This window comes from Pelmatolapia mariae, linkage group LG13 (genome assembly GCF_036321145.2).
Source record: "Pelmatolapia mariae isolate MD_Pm_ZW linkage group LG13, Pm_UMD_F_2, whole genome shotgun sequence".
Classification (NCBI taxonomy): Eukaryota; Metazoa; Chordata; class Actinopteri; order Cichliformes; family Cichlidae; genus Pelmatolapia; species Pelmatolapia mariae.
In genome coordinates this window covers 22,740,347-22,763,481 of record NC_086238.1, presented here as the reverse complement: position 1 = coordinate 22,763,481, position 23,135 = coordinate 22,740,347, and the positions used below count along the sequence as shown (strand labels likewise).

The 23,135-nt window shown below is 42.6% G+C and overlaps 1 protein-coding gene across 1 annotated transcript; it reads right to left on the bottom strand.

Annotated features, from left to right (window-relative positions):
• Window positions 1-14,927: 14,927 nt before the first annotated feature.
• On the bottom strand, window positions 14,928-19,070 carry LOC134640004 (calphotin-like). The gene is made up of 3 exons (XM_063491556.1): window positions 18,873-19,070; window positions 15,512-18,785; window positions 14,928-15,424 (listed from the first exon to the last, which is right to left on the bottom strand). The coding sequence occupies exon 2, from the start codon at window positions 18,503-18,505 to the stop codon at window positions 16,040-16,042; it is 2,466 nt and encodes an 821-aa protein (XP_063347626.1). The 5' UTR covers window positions 18,506-18,785; window positions 18,873-19,070; the 3' UTR covers window positions 14,928-15,424; window positions 15,512-16,039.
• Between the last annotated feature and the right edge of the window lie 4,065 nt (window positions 19,071-23,135).

Here is a 23,135-nt window from a genome sequence, read left to right as displayed (position 1 = left end):
TAATTGGTCACCGGTGAGTTGTCCTCTTCCCAGGAATGCTGATGACCACGGTATGGTCCGTTCCCTATGAACTTCTTCAGATCCCCGAAGAGTTCCAAACAACTTCCATCCTCACACTCCAACCTAAGAAATTCACATTTGAGATGTGGATCAGGAAAGGTTGATCCCCTTAATGACCCATTCCATTTTGTTTTCCTGACTGCTGCAGACAGATATAAAAAGGATGGGGGTTTAATTGAAGATGTGGAAAAAAGGTGTAAAGGTTGAGAGAGAGAGATTTCTTTGAAATGTTCCATACCTGTATACTGCAACCCCAAATGAAATTCTCTCTCAAGCAACAAATCACCAGCTAACTCCATATTTGTTCCAGACAGAATATGTGCTTGAAGATAAAGGCAGAAAACACCAGCACCCTGTGTTGGTTTTCAAACCAGTATATTGTAGACTTGGTACCAAAAAAGAAATAGACAAACCTACAACAAGTATATTTAGCCACTGAAGACTTCGTGCAGTCAATTGAAGAAAGTGTTGGCTGACTAGTATTTACAGCATTTGTATACTAGTTAAATATGAACAACCAGCAGGTGGCTGTCTGTTTTGATATAATTTAGGATTTAAATTGGCCAGAAAATCCAAATGCAAAAATTTAGGATACTGTTTCTAGATAATAATGCCTTGAGCCATACAAACAAGTTCTTCTACATTAGTCTGGAACTGGCTCTAAAATGTCTACATCAGACATGGCTTTATGTTTTTATTGTGGAAATCTTACAAAACTCCCAACACATTCTGACCAGTCAACATCTACATAAAAGTAATAGCAACAACCAATAGATGCCAGGAAAATCAAATTTGTAGAGCTATAAAAAAACAGTCCAACTGCTAAAAAAGAAATTCTCTTCTTTCTTTATGGCATTGCATTTTATAACAAACTGGTCAGATATCTGGTAAAATGCTGAAGCCAGATGACCAAAACTGATACCATGTGACACAGTCCAACTTCTTGTGAATTTTGAAATTAGCAGTCATCAGGCTGATTTGAGAATACAAGAAAAATCAACTTGTAGTTTCTGAAAATGTTCTATGGATGGATGGATCATAAGCACTGATCCCCAGGACCCATTTTATATAAACACAACTGGCAGTAAAGAGGAGCGATACATTATACACCACTAAAATCTTAAAGCTTATAAAATTATAGGTGTAGTGAAATGGTCAAATGACTTTATGTTTAATGGGATGTAATGAAGGATCAGTCTAAGTATAAAGCAATGCAGTTCACTTTGATAGCGTAAACATCGATTTAAACAAGTTTTCTATGAGGTAACAGTTTCCTCGGGAGTTCAAAAGCTCATTTTACTGGAACTTTAAAAGGAGACAACAAAGTCTGCTTATTTCCTGTTTTCATTGAAAAGCCAATACTGGCTCAATACATGAGTAAATCATTGGATGAGTAAGTCTGGTCCTAGCGGTAATGTCTCCTTGCATCTCTGTTTTCTGTTTGCCTTGGATCACCTAACTGTGAATACCCATTCTGTCTGTCTGCATTTTCAATCACTTTTTCAAGACCATTACACATATAAACAACGTACCAATGCCAGGAATGACACATCATAGTAACAAATCAAATGTGTTTTTTTTTTAATTTTTATGTTTTTTTCAAATGCTCGGCAGTGGTGGTAAAATTATGATTCATATGACAAACACTGGTTGGCTTCCCTGTGTGCTTTGCAATTCCATGCAGCAGGGCTCTATAAACTCTGGAAGAGCCACTTCACATTTTGCCCTGTAAATTTTAAAGGCTCTGTATCTATATGTTCTACCCTCAATTCTTCTCTTGTTACACAGAATCGATCACATGTACTCTGTATCCCTCCATCTTTGTATTCATTATGTGTGTGTCTATGTGTGCGTGCGTGTCCCTATCCGCCCACCCACAGACATATTCTTAAGGGAAAGTGTTGTTATATCCTTGACCAAAAGCAACATAGTGAATGACCCCAGGGTCAAAGCTGAAACGCACTGAAATCCCATCCAGCAAAAACATGTTGAAAAGACACTGAAAGCAACTTTGTGAGATAACTAAAAAAGTCTGAGATCTGGTTAATGTTAACCAATGACTTCTGTTTAGTGCATTGAACAAAAGTCACTTGTGAATGACATCTCATCGCCTGCATGAGCTCCTCAGATTACCAGCAGATTTGAACTTAGACACACCTATTGTGCTTCAAATTGGGAATCTTAAAAAAATGTAAAATTCATGTAAAAATGAGTCAGAGTCAATGTAAGTAGGAGTTTTGGGATTATGTCTTTATAAGGATTTCTTCACCAGTGTGTTCAGGGCCCCGTATAGGACCAATACCCTACACATACAACATCTCCCATTGACTCTGTAGCATACAAGTAAACACAATGGGAGACTGGGAGAAGACCCAAACTGTGAGGGTCACAGGCCAGTGTACTGCCAGTGCTGGTCCTAAGCATGATATATGGGAGGGTGTCAGGAAGGGCATCTGGTATAAAATCTTTAAAATGTTCTGACCCTTGGGCCACATGTTTGACACCACTGAAGAACTCCATCCCCTCATGAAGAGTGAGAGTTGGTGCTAACAATAACTGATGTTCAGGAATTAGCTGTTGTGATCTACTAGAAGATGGTGAAAAACATGGCCACAATAGCATTCATTTCTGAAAGCAGTGTGTACGGTAATATTTAAGGCAATATTCCATTATAAAAAAAATCTTCTACTTTTTAAAGTAATATATGATGCATTTTTTATAGGCAATACTTTATGTCACGTATTTACCTGAAGAAAGTAATTTGTTACATTACTTATTACATTTTTTGGATGACTCTGTCAACATGGCCAGAGATACATTGTTATATAATTACTAGTTCACAATATATACCTAAACACAGACCTCTATCCTAATGATGACACAGCTCCTTTAGTGTTTAATTTTCAACACAAAGCCGTTGATCATAACCAGGCCATGAGCACTTTCCTGGAAAATGGTGTGGTCACAGAGTCCACAGTAAAAACAGGGAGGTATTTGCAAACATTTAACACCAGTGGTGGTTTCTGCCCTGTGCTTGTTTTGAAGTTTACTGTCATATCCATGTCCATTCGTCTAATAAAAATTAAACTAATATTTGTGCCCCAACAAAAATGTAGAGTGCTGTGCTATTTTTCTCCTCCCTCTACTGCAAGTTTACTCATAGCGCACGAGGAGAAATGGTATAATTACATGATTTAGTCCCTTATTTACTCCCTGAAGAAAGTAAGGTGTTACACTGGGTCACTGCAAGAAAACCTAATGTGACTACAGACCCACGATTGGTTCTAAAAAGTAAATAATGAAATTATATTTTGTAGAAAGGCATTGGAGGCCCATCTAGGGTTAGGGTTTGGTTAACACCTACCCCTTTATAGAATGTTTGCCTCTTTGCAATTTAGAAGTCTTTAAAAAAATACATAAAATGCAATAAAAAAAATTGTCTTTATAGCATGTGGCTAAAAAAACCCCACCCCAACCATAACTCTGCATGACTCACTGATGACCTGGTAGATGTTAACAGATTAACATGAATAATACCTCAACCACATTTTGCACATACATTCATTTTTTTCTTGGTACCCTGGCTCACAGGGGTAAGTGTATAAAGATGAGTGTGCACAGTCACTTTTTTTCACGGTAGTCCGCTCAGAATTAGTGACAGGGAGAGAAAGAGGAAAGGCAGAGGGAAGGGGACCACAGGGAGGCTGAGGACGAGTGAAAAGCTAATTAAAAAGATAAGTGACCAGCAGTCGCGGCCTGTCAGGGTGCAGAGCCAGAGCTGAAGTTAACCCGCTTTGTGCTGGATGGCAGCGGATGACAGCCTCGACCGAGGCTTTGTATGGCCTCACCTGTGATGGAGGCGCTCTCTGTTCGCAGGTGAAGGGCTACACAAGCCAGGGTGGCACTTAAACACACTAATAGAAGGACACACACAACCACACGCGCACACTCCTCTTCGCCTTCCTCTTTCACGCTGTCTCGGTACATCTCTCCCTCCTCTCTCTGCTTCTTCCTCTTTCTTTTCCCAGCCTCTTGTGACAGATCCAGGCAGTGGGTGGTGGCACTGGCACATTGTTTCCTCCCCTCTCTCTCGCCTCTCTTTTTTCTCTCTTCCTAACACACAGATCTACACCCACACATGGGGTTATAATTAATACTTCTCCCATATCCATATTTCATACTGTTTGCTTAGAAAAAGCCAGCGAGCTGGGGAGGGTTGAGGGAGAGAGTGAGAAAGAGAGGGAGGGATGCTAAAAAAGATCTCTAAGATTAATTAACGGTGGATAAGGGGGAAAAAAGGGATGTGTCCCAGGAAAGCAGCAAGCTCTGCACAATGCGGCACACTTCATTTGAATAACGGAGCCGTGTGTTTTTCTTCTGTGCATGTGTGCATGTGTCATCGTGACACCGCTCTACCTGATATGAAGGATAACTAGTCCACCGGATTAGAAAACGCACCATCTATCCTACGAGTCCTCCTCTCTCCTCCCCCCTGCACACCCCCCCACCTTCTCCCCATTATTTGTATTCAAGGTTTTTTGAAATGACATTGCAATCTGATGATGCACCAGCCCATTATATTGTCTAGCAGGACAAATACCCCAGCGTTTTTCTGTGTAGAACTAACACAATTTTTCCATGTCAGAGTGTGTGTGTGTGTGTGAGAGAGAGAGAGAGAGAGAGGGAAGGGATGTGTTGGTGGTGGGGTGCACGGTGGTAATATTCCAGCGGTCCGGGGTGGAGGCGAGGCCCCGGGAATGCTGTCATTAATCCTGGAGGAGGGCCGTCGCGCACTCGGATTATTAGAGAAATAAATTTGCATGCTGCATATGAGCCAGGTGAAAAGCACTGAAGGCGCAAATTATATTTCCCTGACAGGCTGAGCGGGAGAACCGGGGCGCCACCACATCGTTCCATTACACACACACACACTCACACACACACACTCAAATGCATTCCTATTCCTGCTGCTATACACAGTCACTCAGGAAAGCTGTATGTGCGCACATATATGCGGTACACACATTATAGAAAAGAATATGCTGGGCTTTCGATACAGGGTCAGGAATGTACTGCGTGACTATCTCTGGGCTTCTGTTCACACACTTCCGCAGACACAGCTTGTCACTTAGCTTGTAAGTATCAACAAACCCCTTAAGAAAGAATGCCAAGTGTGGACATAATAAACATTATGCTCTGCTTTTATGTGTGATTGTGTGTGTATGTGTGTGTTTATTCCGTGGGGTCCTCTGGCTTTGGGCTGTCCTCTCACCCTGCCTGTAATGGTCCATGCAGGCCCAGCCTAATGGGGTGGACACTGGTGTCAACTTCATTACTTTACATCTCCCGCCAAGATGAAAAAGTCTCTCCCTGCTCGCACTTTGACCATGCTTCGTTAGCGCTTCCCTCCGCCTTTGCCTTTTTTAACCTCTGAAGGAAATGTGAAACACTTTCAGAAATGTGTTGATGAAATTATTTTGTTTAGGGGAGATAGTGTAACTGTAATTATGGGAAATAAGGCAACTCAGTGTGTGTACAGGCCTGATGTTTTTGCATTCACCGTTTCAGAATGAGTCACTGGCTGCTTTTCTTCGCCAACCGGAAACCTCCGGGGCTGCAGTTCCTTTAATGGACACTTGAGGGTGGCTCAAAATTGGAATCACAACGTATTGCCCAGATTCAGCCGTGAGATAAACATTTTCAGCCTGGTGCAAAAATATTTGGGGGGTCTTTACTGCTAATTACTTCCTTCATGGCAGCTTTATTCATGGTGAATATTTTTTTTTTGAAACTGGATAGTATTTAGGCAGGGGTGGGCAACACTTTTCCCTAGAGGTCCAAGTCTGAGTGTGCTACAGCCAGCAGAGGGCCAAAACCTGAACAACCAAGTAGAAACATGGCACACAAAGAGCTGAAATCTGTTAAAATCCATGGGCTTAAACAGACATGTTAGATTCTTTTCCCAGAAACCAAGAACTTACTGTTAAAACATGCTGAGTTTTCTGCTGTACCTTAATTGCTTAATATGTAATACATGCCTGCATGAGTGAATAAAATAAACATTCACAGATACAAACAAGCAGCACTCAGAGAACGCAAACCTCGACCGAGGCATCTCACTCTGTGTGCAGTATTTATTTTTAAGGACACAGTACTGTCTTGGTAGCTGGGGATTGGTACACCAGGGCCTCTGTTCCTGACCTCCACCTGGCGCACATTGCACCCGACCCCTACTGCACCCCCTGCGGGTGGTGGGTCTGCAGAGGGATGGGCCCATGTCCTCTTTTTGGGCTGTGACCAGCCGGGCCCCACCGCCCCACCACCCGACCACCAGACACTCGCCCTCGAGCACCCTTGACGGGCCTGGCTCCAGGGCAAGGCCCCGGTAACCCTATCACAGGCAGGGTGATTACTGTGTTTTCTATATATTCATTTTGTTTTCTTCGTTCTTTTTTACGTTAAGAAGTACTTTAAGAACTTTGTAGTACAGTGAGAATCAGATAAGGCCAGCATGACAGAAGTTTACTTTGATTACACAAACATTGTTATTTGGGAGCAGATAATGACTAATAGGTACTGATTTGTAAATAACTGGAGATGAATAACTTATGCATTATATAATTTAACATTATATTTCTAACCAAGCAGCTCTATAATTTCTTTAAATATATAATGATTGTGAGGTCAGAGGTCAGATGTAACATGATATTTGGATGCAAACTGTAATGTACTATTTAGAATCCTCATATACCGGTGTAATTTCCTGATTATTGCAATACCAAAAAAAAGGTAGTAGAGTGGGCCAAAGTAATGTGATATTTAGAATCTCCATATATTGTTACGGCAATATATTGTCAGTACAAACAAATTGCTCTGTATAGCATTATTAACACTTTGACTTTTAGGTCAATCTACTGCCCTTAACCTCTTAAGCCCCAACGCCCCCTGACACGGGGGCAAAAGGCAGGAGGTCAGTTAGGCTTGGGGTTTAAGAGGTTAAAGGAGAGGTCAGAGGTCAGATGTGGTATGATACTTGTTGGTTAGACCTTGGTGGATGTAAGTCAGATTTTAAATGATTTTTGTGTTTACACACAAACACCAGAAAAAACACAACCTTGTCAGTGGAGATAATTATGAACATATTCATGGTCATATTCATGAATGTGAGTAAAATCATTTTCTGTTCTGTGATGACCTGTGCGAGGACTGTTTTACAGATGTAGCATTATAGACCTGAATAAAGAGAACAGGTCTAAAATGAGTGGAGTGGCTTCCTGATGAGTGTGTTGTAGCTGAGGGCAGCTTTGTCACCATTATCCTATTTAACTCAACTGGATCTCAAGAACATGGTTGTGCTCTTGGTGGCATTTTTGATGGAATTACCTAACAAATATTACGACTTGCTGTGAGATGGATACTCCAAGAGGTTTGTGCAGTTTTGACTACTCTTACTCAACACAGGGGACCCTCAGAGTTTCTGGATTCAGGTTGCTAACCAAGCTTGCTGGTGAGTTGATAGTTTTCTACTTTTAGACTACGTCCCACAGTCTAAAATATGGTCAATTCTGCCTCCAAAAAACAACATGACGGCTGTAAAAACTCACATTACAAATTCCAGAAACCCATCACGTCTTTCATTTTTAGCTCGCCCAATGCTTTTTCCTTAAATACATTGACAGGAATTTTGAATACATTAAAACATTTTGAAATAGAATCCCATTTACAAGATAACACACGATGGTGCTGATCTAACACAGTGAAACGGTAGCCATGTGGCAACGACAAAGCTCCTCACAGGGAACTGGCCCATTACCCTGTTGTTATTCTTGTCTTATCTTATTATTATCTGCAAATTCACCAGTTCCATTTTGTTCATCTCTGCAATGGTACCACTGTCCTGTTGTTTCTCTATAGTCACACCCACCTTCCACACGTAGACTGAAAATCAAAGGCAGGTTTAGCTGTGGTCATAAGTTGGTTGAATTCATCTGTAAAACTGCAGCTGTTAAAATATGTCCTAGTAAGCAGGAATTTCAGACAATCTAAAAAAAATTCCGATTCTAAAGATACTTGAGAGTCACAGTGAGATATTTGAGAATCTTTTTGAGAAATGTATTGATTCACATTAGTGAATGAAACAAACTTTTCAAGCCTTATCGACCTTCTTTCGAGTTCCCATAAAGAAACAAAAAACACAGAGAAGCAACAAGTGCCTCAAATACGGGGGGAAGTGTTTGGGAATTTACTTTTTATTAGAGGCTATTCAACTCCTGATTACCAGATATGGAGAAAAAAATACATTTTCAAAGTTAAAAGCATGCAGATAACATTTTGGCAAAAAATCATGGGTGTAGATGCAGATTAACTGTTAGGGGTGCTTGAAAGGGTCCCTGATCGCCACGCTCGAAGGTAGAAGTGCCTGCTGTTAGAGAGTTTTCCTGCTGCCTTTGTTCAGCTAAAAAAAATGTTGCCTTTGAACAAATTCCACCAGAAAAGGAGTGAAAAGGTTGCTTTTGTCTGTAATGTATAAGTGGCTTGATCAAGGACTTTAATCTGATAGATGCAAGTTTTCATTTTAAGAAGAACCATTTAAATGCACCTGCAAACCAAGAACACTTCCTCACAACACAAGCTTCATTAATATGTAACGGTTTCAGAATAGGATACAGAAACACCGCCATGGACTGTACAGATGAAGACACACGGTCCTATATGTCCACTGCAGATCGCTTGCCAGCCATCTTTCATCTCTTGGCCTGTGCCTATAGGCAGAGAGACAGAGAGCAGCAGGCAGAGAGTAAATTTGTTCTAAAGCCCCTAGTTAGGCATGCATATATTCCTATTATAGTCAGCGCTCCCGGAACAAGACAACAGACAGCAAACAGAATGACCTTGAAATATTTATCCCCAGCCTCGCTTTGGAGAATTAAGTTTGGTGTCAGGGGCAACTTGCAGCTATCCAGCTCCACTTTGTGTGGAAACATGTACTCTCATGAATACACACACACACACGCACACAACCATCCTCCTTTAGCGGGTTATGTAGACTGAGACAAATGGCTCATGTACCATCTTGCAGTTTTGAATATTAAAGGCGGTCAGGGAGGCAAAGCTTTGATTGGGACAATAAAGGCTGATGAACAGGATCTTAGAGCATGGGAGAGGAGTGTGTCTGTGTGTGTGTGTATGTGTGTGTGTGTGCGTGTGTGTGTCACAGTGCAAGGGACACAGCCAAAACCCTGAAGTGGAAGCCAGGAGCTGCCCGGCCCAAAATGCGGTGCATGTGTGTGTGTGTGTCTGTGTGGTGGGCAAGTGGGAGGGTGAAGAAGGGTAAAAAGTGACCTAGTCCAAGCAAATGTGGGTCAGATTGTTGAAGAATGTTGTAAATTGGTTTAATGCGTGTAGTTTTCTGGGACTTTGGATTGTAACTCATGGCAGACCGATTGCACGGTGATGTAAGTTTGTTATCGATTGACCACATTTGACTCAGCACTAACTTGCTTTCATGAAAAAAAATAGTTACAAAGAAAAAACTACAACCTGCTATTCAGTGAGCTAATTTACAAGATAACCTGAAAGAGCTGCCAGATGTTGACTGGTAGGTAAACAGGAAAGCTAGCAATTATACTAGGTAAAAGTTTATAATTATACTATCAGTTTCTCTTATAATTAACAGTCTTGATTTTATTAAGTACAGTAAAACTATGCAGCTTTACTGACTTACTCATCTGATCACAAAGTAGTATAGTATAAAACATGGATGTAGCTTCCGTGAAAGTGCTTTAAACCTGCATTCTGTCTGAAAGCTACAGCTGTGCTAGCAAAATAGCTGCCTGACTTTCCAGATGACTTTATGGACTCACTCATTTTGGATCATATTGAAGAAAAGTTATATATTTAAAAAAGGGGGACTGTCCATGGTATTACGGCTCATTGTCTGAGGAGCAGGCAGTTTCACAGTCATAATCTTAGGCATGCTTAGCTTGGCTTAGCTTAGTTTAGGCAACATCGCCTTAAAACTTTCTGACCTTCACCTTATTTTTAGCATTGTCTCAGCTATTAGCTTCTTCAGAATATCTTGAAGAAATGTGAGCCAAAACTGTTTTTGTGCCCCAAGTTTTGAGCTTTACCATTTTAACACTTGATCCAGTACACCATAGAGCAGCAACCAGCTAACTTTATGGCTTTCTGTGCTTAAGTGCTAAAAGAATTAATATTACAAAACTGATATGTAGGACTCAGTTCAGCATCAGCAAAGATCATAGTAGAAGTATAACTTCCAACTCTCAGGTGTTATGAGAGTGGTGAAACATCTAGATTGATGGCGAGTTAGCATACAAGTGGTTTATCTGCTCTGTTTAGCTTAAATAGCAAATGCTCTGGACCAGAAAAATAAAGCAAAGCACTTACACAACCAATTAGACTACAAAGACTGGAATTACAGGGAGGACGTTTCAAATTAAAATAGATTAGAGTATTAAAGTTTTCATTGGTAGTGTTTTTATGGCTAAAACATTTCCACTAAGCTACCAAACATGCGAAGATGCCTTTCCTCTCATTATGTGTGTTTCACCAACTTAGTTTGAAGTTAGTATCAAACATCATTGTTCTTCCTCTTCAGCCAGAGATCAAAAAGAATCGCAAACAACTTTGTGATTTATTTGGAGATATTCTATGTAATGATCCATTACGGAATATCTAAGGGAACGTCTGTACAGAGGAAACATGATGGAGGCTTCGCCAAAAGCCTCTTTGTTGTACTTATGTAATTGTCATGTTCATAGGGAATTTTTATTGAAACAATAACAAAGCGCATGTCCACAAATTAGCTTCACTTTCTCCCATTCAACTTCTCATTGTCTGGAATGCCTGTGAGGGCTTAGAATAATGGATGATTGGAGAGGAGAAAGGAAAAGCAGTATGCTGTGTGTGTGTTTGTGTGTGAAGGGGGGAAGCATGTTGGCAGTGTGGTAAAGAAAAGCCTGCTGGATTGTTGGAGCACAGTGGAAGGATGCCTGCCAGTTTCTACGCCACCGGGACTCTCTGACCTGCGCTTCTGTGTGTTGTGTTTGATTGTGTGTATGCAGCTGAACTCAACAACAGAAAACCTCCGCCTGCTCCAGCATGCGTTCACACTGTGTGTGTTTGCTGTTTCACTGAGTGTGAAACTATGTGTTTCTACCCTGCGTTCAATGTGTGCTTAAGCCGTGTGCACCTGCGTATTATATTGTGTGTGTGTGTGTGTGTGTGTGTGTGGGAGGCAAGCAGATGAAGACGGTGCTTGCCTCATATTCAATGTGATCTGCAGCCTCACCTCTGTCATTATATTTAGCATACGATCCAGCTCCGTGTTTCATTATGCATTCCCATCTACTGCTCTGTGGTGTGAATCTTACATCTCAATTAGCCTCTGTGTTCTGGACATAAAATGCATTATTTGTGGCAAGCAATGGAAGACCAAAGCAATTCAAACTTGCAACTAAAGTGCACATGAATGACACATCGTAATTTAGTCTCACACATACACACGCACAGAGGACATAATGTGTGCACAGCGATTTAAAAAACATCCAGTAGTTTTTTTTTTGGTTTGTTTGTTTGTTTGTTTTTTTTTGGGGGGGGGGGAGTTTTGTCTTCGTTTCACACAGATGCAGCTACAGTTAATGTGAGCATGTGATGTATTTTTTTTTTATTTACATATTAAGTACATCTACTGAACCCTTAAAACAAAATCTAAACTTTTCTTAGGCACTCTCCTCAGTATTCATAATTTTGCTTCTCTGCTACACAGAAATATGTTATATACTTGGTTTTAAGCTTAAGTTTTAGCTTGTCAAAGGACCCCTTGGTCCCATTTCAGCACACAAGTAAACAACAAAACCATAACTTTTTACCCAAGCTAACCAATTACTTTTTCATCCCTGTTGTTCACATAATAATTTTTAGTGTCTAAACCTAGCCAATGAGTCAAAGCAAAAATAAAAAGTGCGACCATGTGCAAAACAAACACATCACAAATGAGACACAAACCACAGGAAACTGGCTGACAAACGTAAGGGACATTTAGCAGTATTATAGTGACGAGAACCCATTAAAGGTCACTTCAAGAGACAATGGGTGAAATTACCACTGGTGATGTAACACGGGCGGGTCCTGAGTTGAACTTTTCTAAACCTTTTCTCAGTCTTGTCTACTGACATATGACAGGTTTACCTTTAAGTAACCCAACACCTATTTATTCCACCACGGTTCTAGCTTCCTGAGCGGACATTGTTGCTTTTTAAAACACCACTCTCATCAAGGGATGCCTGGCCATGCCAGAACAGTGCCATGCGATGTTAATGGGTTAAAAAGATGTTAATTAATAAGACTAAATAAACCTCAACACCTATACCTGCCAGCTGGCAAAGCTTGGTGTATTTGGAGATATTGCTGTTTGATTTTTATATCAGTTTTCCCTTTTACATTAAATGTGCAGCAGTGTGCTGTCAGTTGTGATGCTGACACTTATTGTCATGAAGCGACGAGGGGTATTCTAAAGTTGCCACCCTCTATGAACAAAGGTAAATTAAAAATTAAAAATATACAGGCCTTTAATTGTTTTTGGAATTATATCAACAGAAGAATAAATAGGTCTTTTGGGTCTTTTGTACTCACTTTGGTTTCTAAACATCAGATTTGAAAATCCAGAAACACCACGAAACATCTGTACGTGTTGTTTCTCAGCAGTGCATGCACACAGAGCAAGATTCATGTGTCTTTCATTCTTTTACTTCCCTCAATAGGAGCATCTGTTATATATACCTGTCAAAATGCAGGTATCATTGGGACTGTGTTAGCATCTTAGATTGATTTCTTAATGGTTAAGGGTTAATGTCGGTTAAATTTGTTTGTCCATGTGTCATACTTCCCTTTTTAGACACTTGCAATCAAACACAGTTATCTGAACTGTCACACTGTTTGCAGAGAGTAAAAACTGAACTTACTTTTTCCCTCAATTTTGAGCCACAGATTTACGCTGCTCTTGGTAGGATGAAAATAGCTGGATATGTAAATCATACATTTTCCCTGTTTAGATCGGGATTCTGAGCAATCACATACTGGCGAAACTACAACAATTTTGCAACAGAGAGCAATACATATTAGATTAATCATTGCTTGATTGTAAACAGATTTTATGTAAATGCCAATAAAAGAATAACTCTGTCTTGTTACCATTTTTATCACTGTCAGTGAACACCACACTCAGTTCAAAGATGGCAGCTAATGGCGAGTGGTTTTAGTTGTGTTGGCTATCACAGTGAGAGAATTTGGAGTTTGATCCTTTACACCTTCATACATGTCAGCAAGAACGTCTGAGAATTTTTGTTTCAATTAAGGCTTAGATCCAAGGAATGTGCTGCTACCAGTCTGTACTGTACCAAAGAAAATGATGTGAAACTTTAGTAAAGAATGAATATTTTGAAATCCTTACATTCACTTTGCAGAAAATCCTGGAATCAAAATCAAATAAAACCAAAACTATCTCTACAGTCATTAGAAGTAATCGAGAAAATAAGCTTTTTGTAATTTAGATCAAGTGACCCTTTAAACACAGACCATGCCTTTGTGGTGATAGTCTGCAGCTTCACTAAGAACAGCAGAGGATTTGATGTCTTGCTCAAGGGCACCTTGACGGTAGTTGTTCAAGGAGGAATCGGCTTTACTCGAGTCACAATCCAGGCTCAAAATGCTGCCCACGTCACGTCAGCATAATCTTGGATCCTTGCCCAGACAGTTTTCCTTAATCTCACATTACCATATCTTTTCTACAGAGCTATATGAACCTCTGAAATGGTAGTGAAAAACCTAGATATACATGCACACATACCCTATACCCTGCTAGTTGTCTCTTGGTGTTATGGGCAAGAGTCTGATTTTGCCTTTTTATCAACACACTATAAAAAAAATGCCAGCAATAAGACAAACATTTTTTTTTTCTCAATTGTACCATCTAACTTCTAAGCTGACTCTTAGCACCTTAGCAGAGATTGTATTTCAAAAAGATGTTATTTGTTTAAACCCTAAAATTACCAGGTGGAAAGTTAAAAGTATGGTGCTTTGATCATGTTAAAAATAAATAAATATTAAAATTAGCAAATGCATCACTTTAAAAAATAAATAAAAGAAAAAAATGAACTAAAAGGTCTGGATGATAACCTGATACAAACCCTACTCTTAACCCTAGATATATCACCAGTAACCTGGCGTTAAGAGGTTAGTCTGACCGTTTTTAGAAATGTGCATAAAAAAGCTTATATCCACAACCAATACTGTAAGCAGTATCATCCTAATATACAGATCCAAAGAAATACAGTAAATATGCCGAGGAGTCTACTATCTTGTTCCAACATCTGGTTTTAACAGAAGTCCACGTCTGGGAGAAAGGTCGCTTTGTAGATTGCTCAATCAGACAAGACCTGGCAATCCCAATATCAGGTACCTTACTACAGTTCTCGTCAATGTGGTCCTGTAAATTATCTTCATTTAATATTGAAAAGACCTTCAGATTGTCCAGTTTCCTGAAATAACTGCAGCAGTCCTGTAGCAAATGTATTAAAGAAAGTAATAATGAGATTCTAATGGTTTCTTTTTTGATATTTTATAAAATATTAATACATACACTAGTTTTACAAAGTTTTTTTTTTTTTAATATATAAACAGAAGATCAGAGAAAGACCGATAACCAGTGAAACAATAACTAATTAGATGTCTGAACATGCTGCACAAGTTATAACACTACATAGTCACTTATTACTTTTTTGGTCATAGTTAAATTAGTTAGTTTTATTCGTATTTAAAAAAAAATAAGAATAAAAAGTGTTACACAACCAAAATCTACCAGAAGCAGATACTTTTGATATCTTTGTTTTTGGACACAGAACCACAACAACGCATATTGGAAAGTTTTCATGTCCGTTTTCTGTCTGCTTGGTAACGATTCACATTTATGAAGTTCATTCAGGCCGGTACATCCAGTCCCATGAAAAATAAAAGAATTGTGAGCTGAGAGCATGTTAATGACATAAAAATTGAGTGGTTTTGTTTTGATAGAATACTATTGTCACGGGCTGCGATGGCAGACCGTGGAGCTGTAGAGAAAGTAGGGCCCAAACGCGAGACTCTAGTGAAGGACAGTGGATTTATTTATGGTGAGTGGACAGAAACGACAACTATATACAATTCAAGCACTGTGACTCCTGTGGCGATTCCTCTATGAATCCCACACAGTGCACGTGTCCATAGCAGTGAAAAGGTGACAACTCCAAAAACCCGATTCCACTCCGTGATTTCCCCTCGTGACGACGTTCCTGACTCCCGACTCCTGGTGACACAAAAACACACACAGCTCAGCAGGCAGCCTTTAGTAGCGAAGCCGTTCACAACACACTAATCTACGGAGGTACTTAACAGGTTCGACTTAGTATAATCCCGCGCCGACTGGAGCTCCGCCACCTTCTTAAATAAGACGCTCCTCACGAAGCCATCAGCTGCAGCTGGTGAGGGCTAATGAGCATCAGGTGCGGCAGTCCCCAGTGCGGGAACACTTCTGGGTCGCAGTCCCCTCAGCGACCCCAAAACATCCGGGAGCACACAGGGAGAAAGGACAAAAAAGGAGAGAAAACCACCAAAACATAACATACGGAAAAACATATACAAGAAATACATGGGCTCTGGGTCATCAGACCCAGACCATGACAGTACCCCCCCCTCTAAGGGTCGGCTCCTGACGACCCGAAAAAACAAAACAAAACCACAGTACGACCAACCCAGGGCGGGCGGAGGGGGGTCCAGGACGGAGGGCCCCAAAACCTCTCCGACAACACTAGACAACAAAAAAGAAAAACCAAAGTTCAATAGTCCAACCACTGCCCTAGTGGCAGCAACAGTTCTGGCGGCCGACCCAATAGACGGCAAAACAGGCGAAGCCCGCTGTGGGTCAGGCAGTGGTGGAAAAACAGTTCAGGTGGCCGACCACAGGCCCAGTGGTGGCGGTGTTGCAGCACCAGCGGGCAGCCATGGGTCCGGCAGCAGCGGCGAAATGGTTCCGGTGGCCTGCCACGTGTCCAGTGGTGGTCGCACTGCAGCTCTGGCGGCCTGCCGCGGCTGCGGCGGCAACATCGTTGCAGCTCAGGTGGCCTGCCATGGGTCCAATGGCAGCGCGCTGCAGCCCCGGCTGGGGGCCACGGATCCGGTGGCAGCAGAGTGGCAGCTCCGTTGGCCCGCCACGGCCCCGGTGGCGGCGGCGTTGCAGCTCTGATGGCCCGCCACGGCACCGGTGGCGGCGGCGTTGCAGCTCCGGTGAACAACGGTGTAGAATGGCCCGTGATCCCCGACGTGCTGGACGTGGACGGCGTGGAGGGCGCGCTGGACGTGGATGGTGTGGAGGTACATCCGCCACACTGACCTTCAGCTCTGGCTGAGCGGGTCCCTCTGGCACGCTGAGTCCTTCCGCAGGTAGCACGGGCTCCTCCCGCTCGCAGAACTCCTGCTCTGGCTCGGCGAGCTCCTCAGCAGGCGGTGCGGGCTCCTCCCGCTCGCAGAGCTCCTGCTCGCCGAGCTCCTCAGCAGGCGGCGCGGGCTCTTCCGACAACATTGCCGCAACAGACGGTGATGATGGTGATACAGCAGCGGGCGGTGGAGATGATGGCAGTGTAGTTGATGTGGATGGTGAAACAGATGATAGCTGAAGCAGCCCCTCGGACCCTTCAGCAAAGACAGATGCGTGACCAGCAGGTATCGAGATCTCTGGTAAAGGTGAAGTTGGTTGAGACAGCACAGGGCTCACAGCCAGCTCGTGATGCCGCGGCTGGGGCTGTGCGGGGCAGTCAGCCTGTTCCAGCCCAGGTAAACAGTCCTCACTTGGCAGACTGAGCTCCTCTGAACATCCTGCAGAGAATCGGAGGGGCTGGGCAGCTGGCTGTGCTACGGCTACAGGCTGGGCAGCTGGCTGTGCTACGGCTACAGGCTGGGCAGCTGGCTGTGCTACGGCTACAGGCTGGGCAGCTGGCTGTGCTACGGCTACAGGCTGGGCAGCTGGCTGTGCTACGGCTACAGGCTGGGCAGCTGGCTGTGCTACGGCTACAGGCTGGGCAGCAGGCTGGGCAGCAGGCTGGGCAGCAGGCTGAGTTACTAGCTGGGCAGCAGACTGAGTTACTAGCTGGGCAGCAGACTGAGTTACTAGCTGGGCAGCAGACTGAGTTACTAGCTGGGCAGCAGACTGAGTTACTAGCTGATCAGTAGACTGAGTTACTAGCTGATCAGTAGCCACAAAAACATCTTTTAGATTTACACTTTCATAGTCCAATGACTCAGGGTTAACAGCCTCGAAAATTAAGGCTCCATCCTCGGATGGGGAGCAAGGGAAATGGTTTTCAATACTCTCTACACTAATTAATGACCCGGAATTAGCTGCCAGTTCCTTTTCATCTTCTGGCCAATCAGAATTTTCAAGCTTATTCCCCATTGTGGGCCTCGAGTTCCCAGTCACAGACTGGGCGCGGTCCTTGGGTTCAGAAGAAACTGTCTCATCCTGTTCATCTGCGATTAGACTCTTAATGACAGGATCTAGAGAAACAATTGAGTCCGGTTTACTCACAGCGGTGATGAACACTGTCGGACCATCGCCGGCTGGCCCGGCTGAAGCCGCTGGAGTGGGTTGAGGTGTGATGGGGAGAGCTAATGGCTGAACTGCAGACTGTGCTGATGGTGGAGTGAATGGTGGCACAGCAACAGCAATTGGTTGAGCAGAGAGAGAAGCAGTCAGTAGGGGTAAAGGCAGCGAGGTACAATCTGTAGCGACGCTCTCTATTTCCGTCACAGGGAAAGAATTTAACACACTAATAGAGTTCATTTTACTCCCAGCGGCATCCACAGCTGCTGGAGTGGGTAGTGGAGTGGAGGCTGCTGTAGGTGGGGTAGATGATTGAACTGCAGACCGCTTAGCTATAGACTGGGCGGCTGCCTGAGTTACAGGCTTGGCGGTCTCACAGTGCCTAAGTAAACAAACAGATGGAGTGAAAAATGAAAAGTTGTCCTTATGACTCACCACAGCCGGTTGTTGTGAAGTCCGGGAATCCGGCTGCGGTGAAGAGCGCCGGCGGCGCGAGCGTCGCTTCTTTGACGATGCCGGGGCCGGCGTGTCAGGCTGCGGATCCCCCAGCTGGTCGGGCTGAAGAGCAGCCAGAATAGGAGAGTGGAGGTGGAGCGTGTTAGCTAGAAAGTCCGCGACGATCGGGTAGAGCGTATCCAGTACCCAAGGGAAGCAAGACAGCGTCTCCTTCAGCCGCTTTTCCACGGTGCGACGAAATCCTTCCTCGTGCGCCTCCAGCCAAAGGTTGCAGAGTCTATTTACCTTATCCGTTACCTCCCTCCTGAACCTCTCCGATGAGTTCGCTGGGTCCATGTTGGGCGGGATTATTCTGTCACGGGCTGCGACAGCAGACCGTGGAGTTGTAGAGAAAGTAGGGCCCAAACGCGAGACTCTAGTGAAGGACAGTGGATTTATTTATGGTGAGTGGACAGAAACGACAACTATATACAATTCAAGCACTGTGACTCCTGTGGCGATTCCTCTATGAATCCCACACAGTGCACGTGTCCATAGCAGTGAAAAGGTGACAACTCCAAAAACCCGATTCCACTCCGTGATTTCCCCTCGTGACGACGTTCCTGACTCCCGACTCCTGGTGACACAAAAACACACACAGCTCAGCAGGCAGCCTTTAGTAGCGAAGCCGTTCACAACACACTAATCTACGGAGGTACTTAACAGGTTTGACTTAGTATAATCCCGCGCCGACTGGAGCTCCGCCACCTTCTTAAATAAGACGCTCCTCACGAAGCCGTCAGCTGCAGCTGGTGAGGGCTAATGAGCATCAGGTGCGGCAGTCCCCAGTGCGGGAACACTTCCGGGTCGCAGTCCCCTCAGCGACCCCAAAACATCCGGGAGCACACAGGGAGAAAGGACAAAAAAGGAGAGAAAACCACCAAAACATAACATACGGAAAAACATATACAAGAAATACATGAGCTCTGGGTCATCAGACCCACACCATGACAACTATCCAGTACATGTTGATTTTATTGAGTCAGTTTTAGTTAAACAACCCAAAGTTAAAGTGGCTCAGGAGATATAATCTGTACGAGAAATAACACCTTGTATCCTTAAAGTCTAATTTGTGTTCCCTCGTGATGCCTCATTAAAAGAAAAAGTTATGCATTACAATTAGGAAACAGGGTTGAAACCAAATGACGGCAGTATGCGTCTTCATTTGCCTTCCTAAGCCTTTGGCTAGTGATGTTCACTGACCTGTCACAGTCAGCCTGGCTCACCTTCTCCAACAGGGCCCGACAGCTGACACTAGCGCTCCCCTCCTCTTCTCTTCCTAATGTGTTGTGATAAGGAGCTTATGTGAGGTTTCCAAGGCAAGATTACCCCCTCAAGGTATTTTAACAGTCTGCCGTATGTGGGCGTACGTTTCATGATCACTTCCATGCAAAGGTGACGCTGGCAAGCAAAGATGTTGACCAGGAGAGGGGGGTGGGTGATGTTTACACGTTAACCTGGTCTGAAAGACAAAGCTTGGAGAGGCCAAAGCCCGAGGACATGACAGAAGTGATTTCCATTGTTTTTCTGACACGCAGGGACATGTGGTAGCCTGTAGCTGTTGCAGGGATCAGCTGTCCGCATGCTTTTTGATTGCATGAGTCTGCCAGCAGGCTTTGCTGAAGTGAACGCAGTTATTGATTTTAATTGGGTGCATGCCCTTCTGAACCCCCCAAAAATAAATACCAAAAGCAGATGTGCCGATCCAGTGAAGTGCTTTCTCGTGATCCTACTTCAGTAAGACACAATGGAAAAGGATATTCTAGCATCCTAATCTTTGACAGCATTTCAGCAGCAATCAGTTCCACATGCAAACAGTGGCACTAATGCAGAGTTTGGATCAACAGATTGTGATGGTTTTCTTCTTTGTCTATATGCTTCGAGCAACTGGCTTCTACGTGAGTGCGTTTCGTGGAAATGCGTGTGCGTCTTGATGCACACCCCACATGTGTAGCATGCTGGCATGTGAGCGCTGATCCCCTGAGCTCAGACTCTAAGATGTCGATAGCCAACCTGTAAATGACAGGCACAGAGGGAGTGTGTTTAGCAGTTTGGCTGGATCTTAAAAAGGTCACATACGAACACACAGACACGCACAAAGTCACATACACACATATATAAAAGGACATGCCAAGATGACCCCCTTTGTCACCTCCATCTAAGGCCAAATTACTACTTTGTGCAGTATTTTTTTAAGCTTGCTGAAGTTTCGGTTACTTTTAAAGCAAATCCATCATTCACATTGTTCTAATAATATCTGGTTACGACGGGAAACTCTCACACTTTGCAGCTGCACCAGCCCAAGTTGCTGCCGTCTTGGGAAAACACTCCAGCTCAAATTTGGTTGATTTGACTACAACTGAAGGATTATGACTGGTCTGTTGGCTGAGAGAAATCTGTGACCCCTTGGGCCTATAAGAGACTTTGAAAACTCACTGGATAAAGAAATCAATTAAAAACTGCATTTTCACACAAATAGAAATTAGAAACATAAAACCTGTTTTTTGAAGAACTTTCTTCCCTCCTGTGGGGTTCTAAACACTGAAACGTATAAGTCGACTGAGGTTGCATATTACACACAGTTTTAGTGCTGGAGGCGATGGAGTAGTGGCCAGATACCACTTGTTGATTTGGGCTCTAATGTTTATAGAAACAGTGTGGCTGTGGTTTTGCTGTTCTGTGAGAGTGATTTTGATTAGTTTCAGTATATCAATTCATGGTGATGAAACTGTAGAAATACATTAATAAGTTTTCTTTCTTAGCAATGCTAACTGTGAGGCTCAACAGTGTCATTTGGCTGGGTGACTGTGAAACCACTTTCTAGTCCAGGATGCAATTTTTCAGCAGCTGCTCTATGGACTGACTGTCACGTGTCAACAAGTAGTTGCCGGGATGAAGCAGAGTAGTTTGGGTGATTCCTTGACTTTTCAGTTAAATCCTTGATTGTTTGTTTGCCTTAAGCACACACACCCAGAAACTCCAATAAAAAGTTTAACACAAACGAAAAGAAAAAAGTAAAGATTGAAAAAACACTTTGTGCTGTCTGTCTTTTATTCTTTTATACACTTTCTCTGCACATCTTCACCTACGTGCACTCTTTCCTGCCTCGAGAAGTCTAAAATATCATTACTTCTATAGTGATTAAAATATTTACCGTTAGAAACATAATGGCTGAGAATGATGAGCTGTGGTGGAATTTTTTTAGAGCTGTTCCTTTACTAAGTACCGATGCTGCACTATATACACAGTTTATTATTGCTAAAAAAAAGAGAGAGAGAGAAAAAAGTAGCTATTCTACAGACAAATGTTCTCCACTTCTCCCCAGTCTTCTATAGATTACTATTATTGCTGCTGATGGTTAAAGTTGAGCTCTTTATTATTTATATTTTCAATGTGTCACATTCTATAAAATCAAGTTTACAGTGTGTCTAAAACGAGCTTTTAATAAACCTAGAAAACCAGACCTACGCATTGATTAAATACACCATATTAAATATATTAATAAAATGTAAAAAAAAAAATCTCAGCTGAATGAAAAGCCATGAAAAAAAAGGTCTACAGGGGGGTTTAACATCATTAATGGAAAACTGAGGTGGTGTATTTAGCAAAACCGTGGATTAAACTTTACGTATCTGGTTAAAAGTCATCACTTATAGATTGTGGTTGAGCCTGTTCAGTCTCAGTGTCTGGAGTTGAGGTTCCCGCTCAGTCATCAAGGCTTTCACTGGTAATATGTTAAAGGAGTTTTTATTTTCTAAATGTATTTTCGATACTTTCTTCACACTCCAATCTAACTCCTACATCAAATATGTTAGCCAAGATGGCTTGCAAGACAAAACTTTTTCTGGTAATTTACACATTTACTTGTTACACATATCTGCGCATGAGTACAATAACTCATAGCAATGAAAAGAAGAGCAAGGAACAGCTTGTTTAAATTCAATTCATGTTCATTTTATTTAGAAAGCACCAAATCACAACAACAGTTGCCTCAGGGCTTCAGCATGCTGGTTTTCTCTCAGAGACATCAGCACTGATGCCACCAATGCTAGCTATCTTTTAGGTAGGGCTAAAATCCCACATTTTCTTGTGTGTTTAGTGTTTATGCGTGACAACGTCTAATCTCCACTGTAGAAGAATTTAGTAAAATATGTGGTCAGAGAATTGTGGCAAGTTCCAGATGTTCACAAATGCAGTAGCTAGCATGACAATCATAAGATGCTGTAAACATCCTTTTTGTTAAATGTACAACTCAGAGTGTTCGATTTGAGACGTTTTCCTCTTGAAACTCACTGTATGTGTGCACTGTGTGAAAGAGTACATGAGAATTCCACTTGTAATTTTGCATTTATGTTATTTTCACTCAACTTTTGTTGATGTTGAATGATGAAAATGACTTGCTTAGGTTTAGGAGTAGATAACGCTGTGACTTAAAGTCAAGCATTGCACCATTCGCTCAGTTCCCTGGCTGACTAGTCGTGCCCTTACATACTAAAGTTTTGTCTCTGGGGACCAAGGGACCTACTAAACAATTAGCTCTGGCTCAAATTCCACTTCTGGTGTAAAAACATGCAGTATAACAGTAATGCAGTACTAATGCATGCACATTTTTTTTTCTTTGCAGTGGTCGAGCGGTTTTCCTTCTCTGATGTCCTCGCCGAGCACTGGAAAGAGCAAAAAAATGAATCCCACAGATCGAGCCAGCACAGACAAGTAAGTGAGAACATTTCATAAAAATCAATATGAACCAAAGTTAAATTATGACATGTTACAGTAGACAGTAGTATAGCAGCTCTTTATGTTGCGCTTGCACTTGTGGCATCACCTGTGTATGGTGTCACTGGTGCCGCAGCTCTCTTGTTTTTTTCTTCTGTTTGTTTCTTTTCTTTTTTATCTTTCTCCACCATCCTCCCTCCATCTCTGTGCT

Coding starts and splice junctions, on each gene's coding strand:
- LOC134640004 (XM_063491556.1), bottom strand. CDS start 18,505: ATGGACCCAGCGAACTCATCGGAGAGGTTCAGGAGGGAGGTAACGGAT.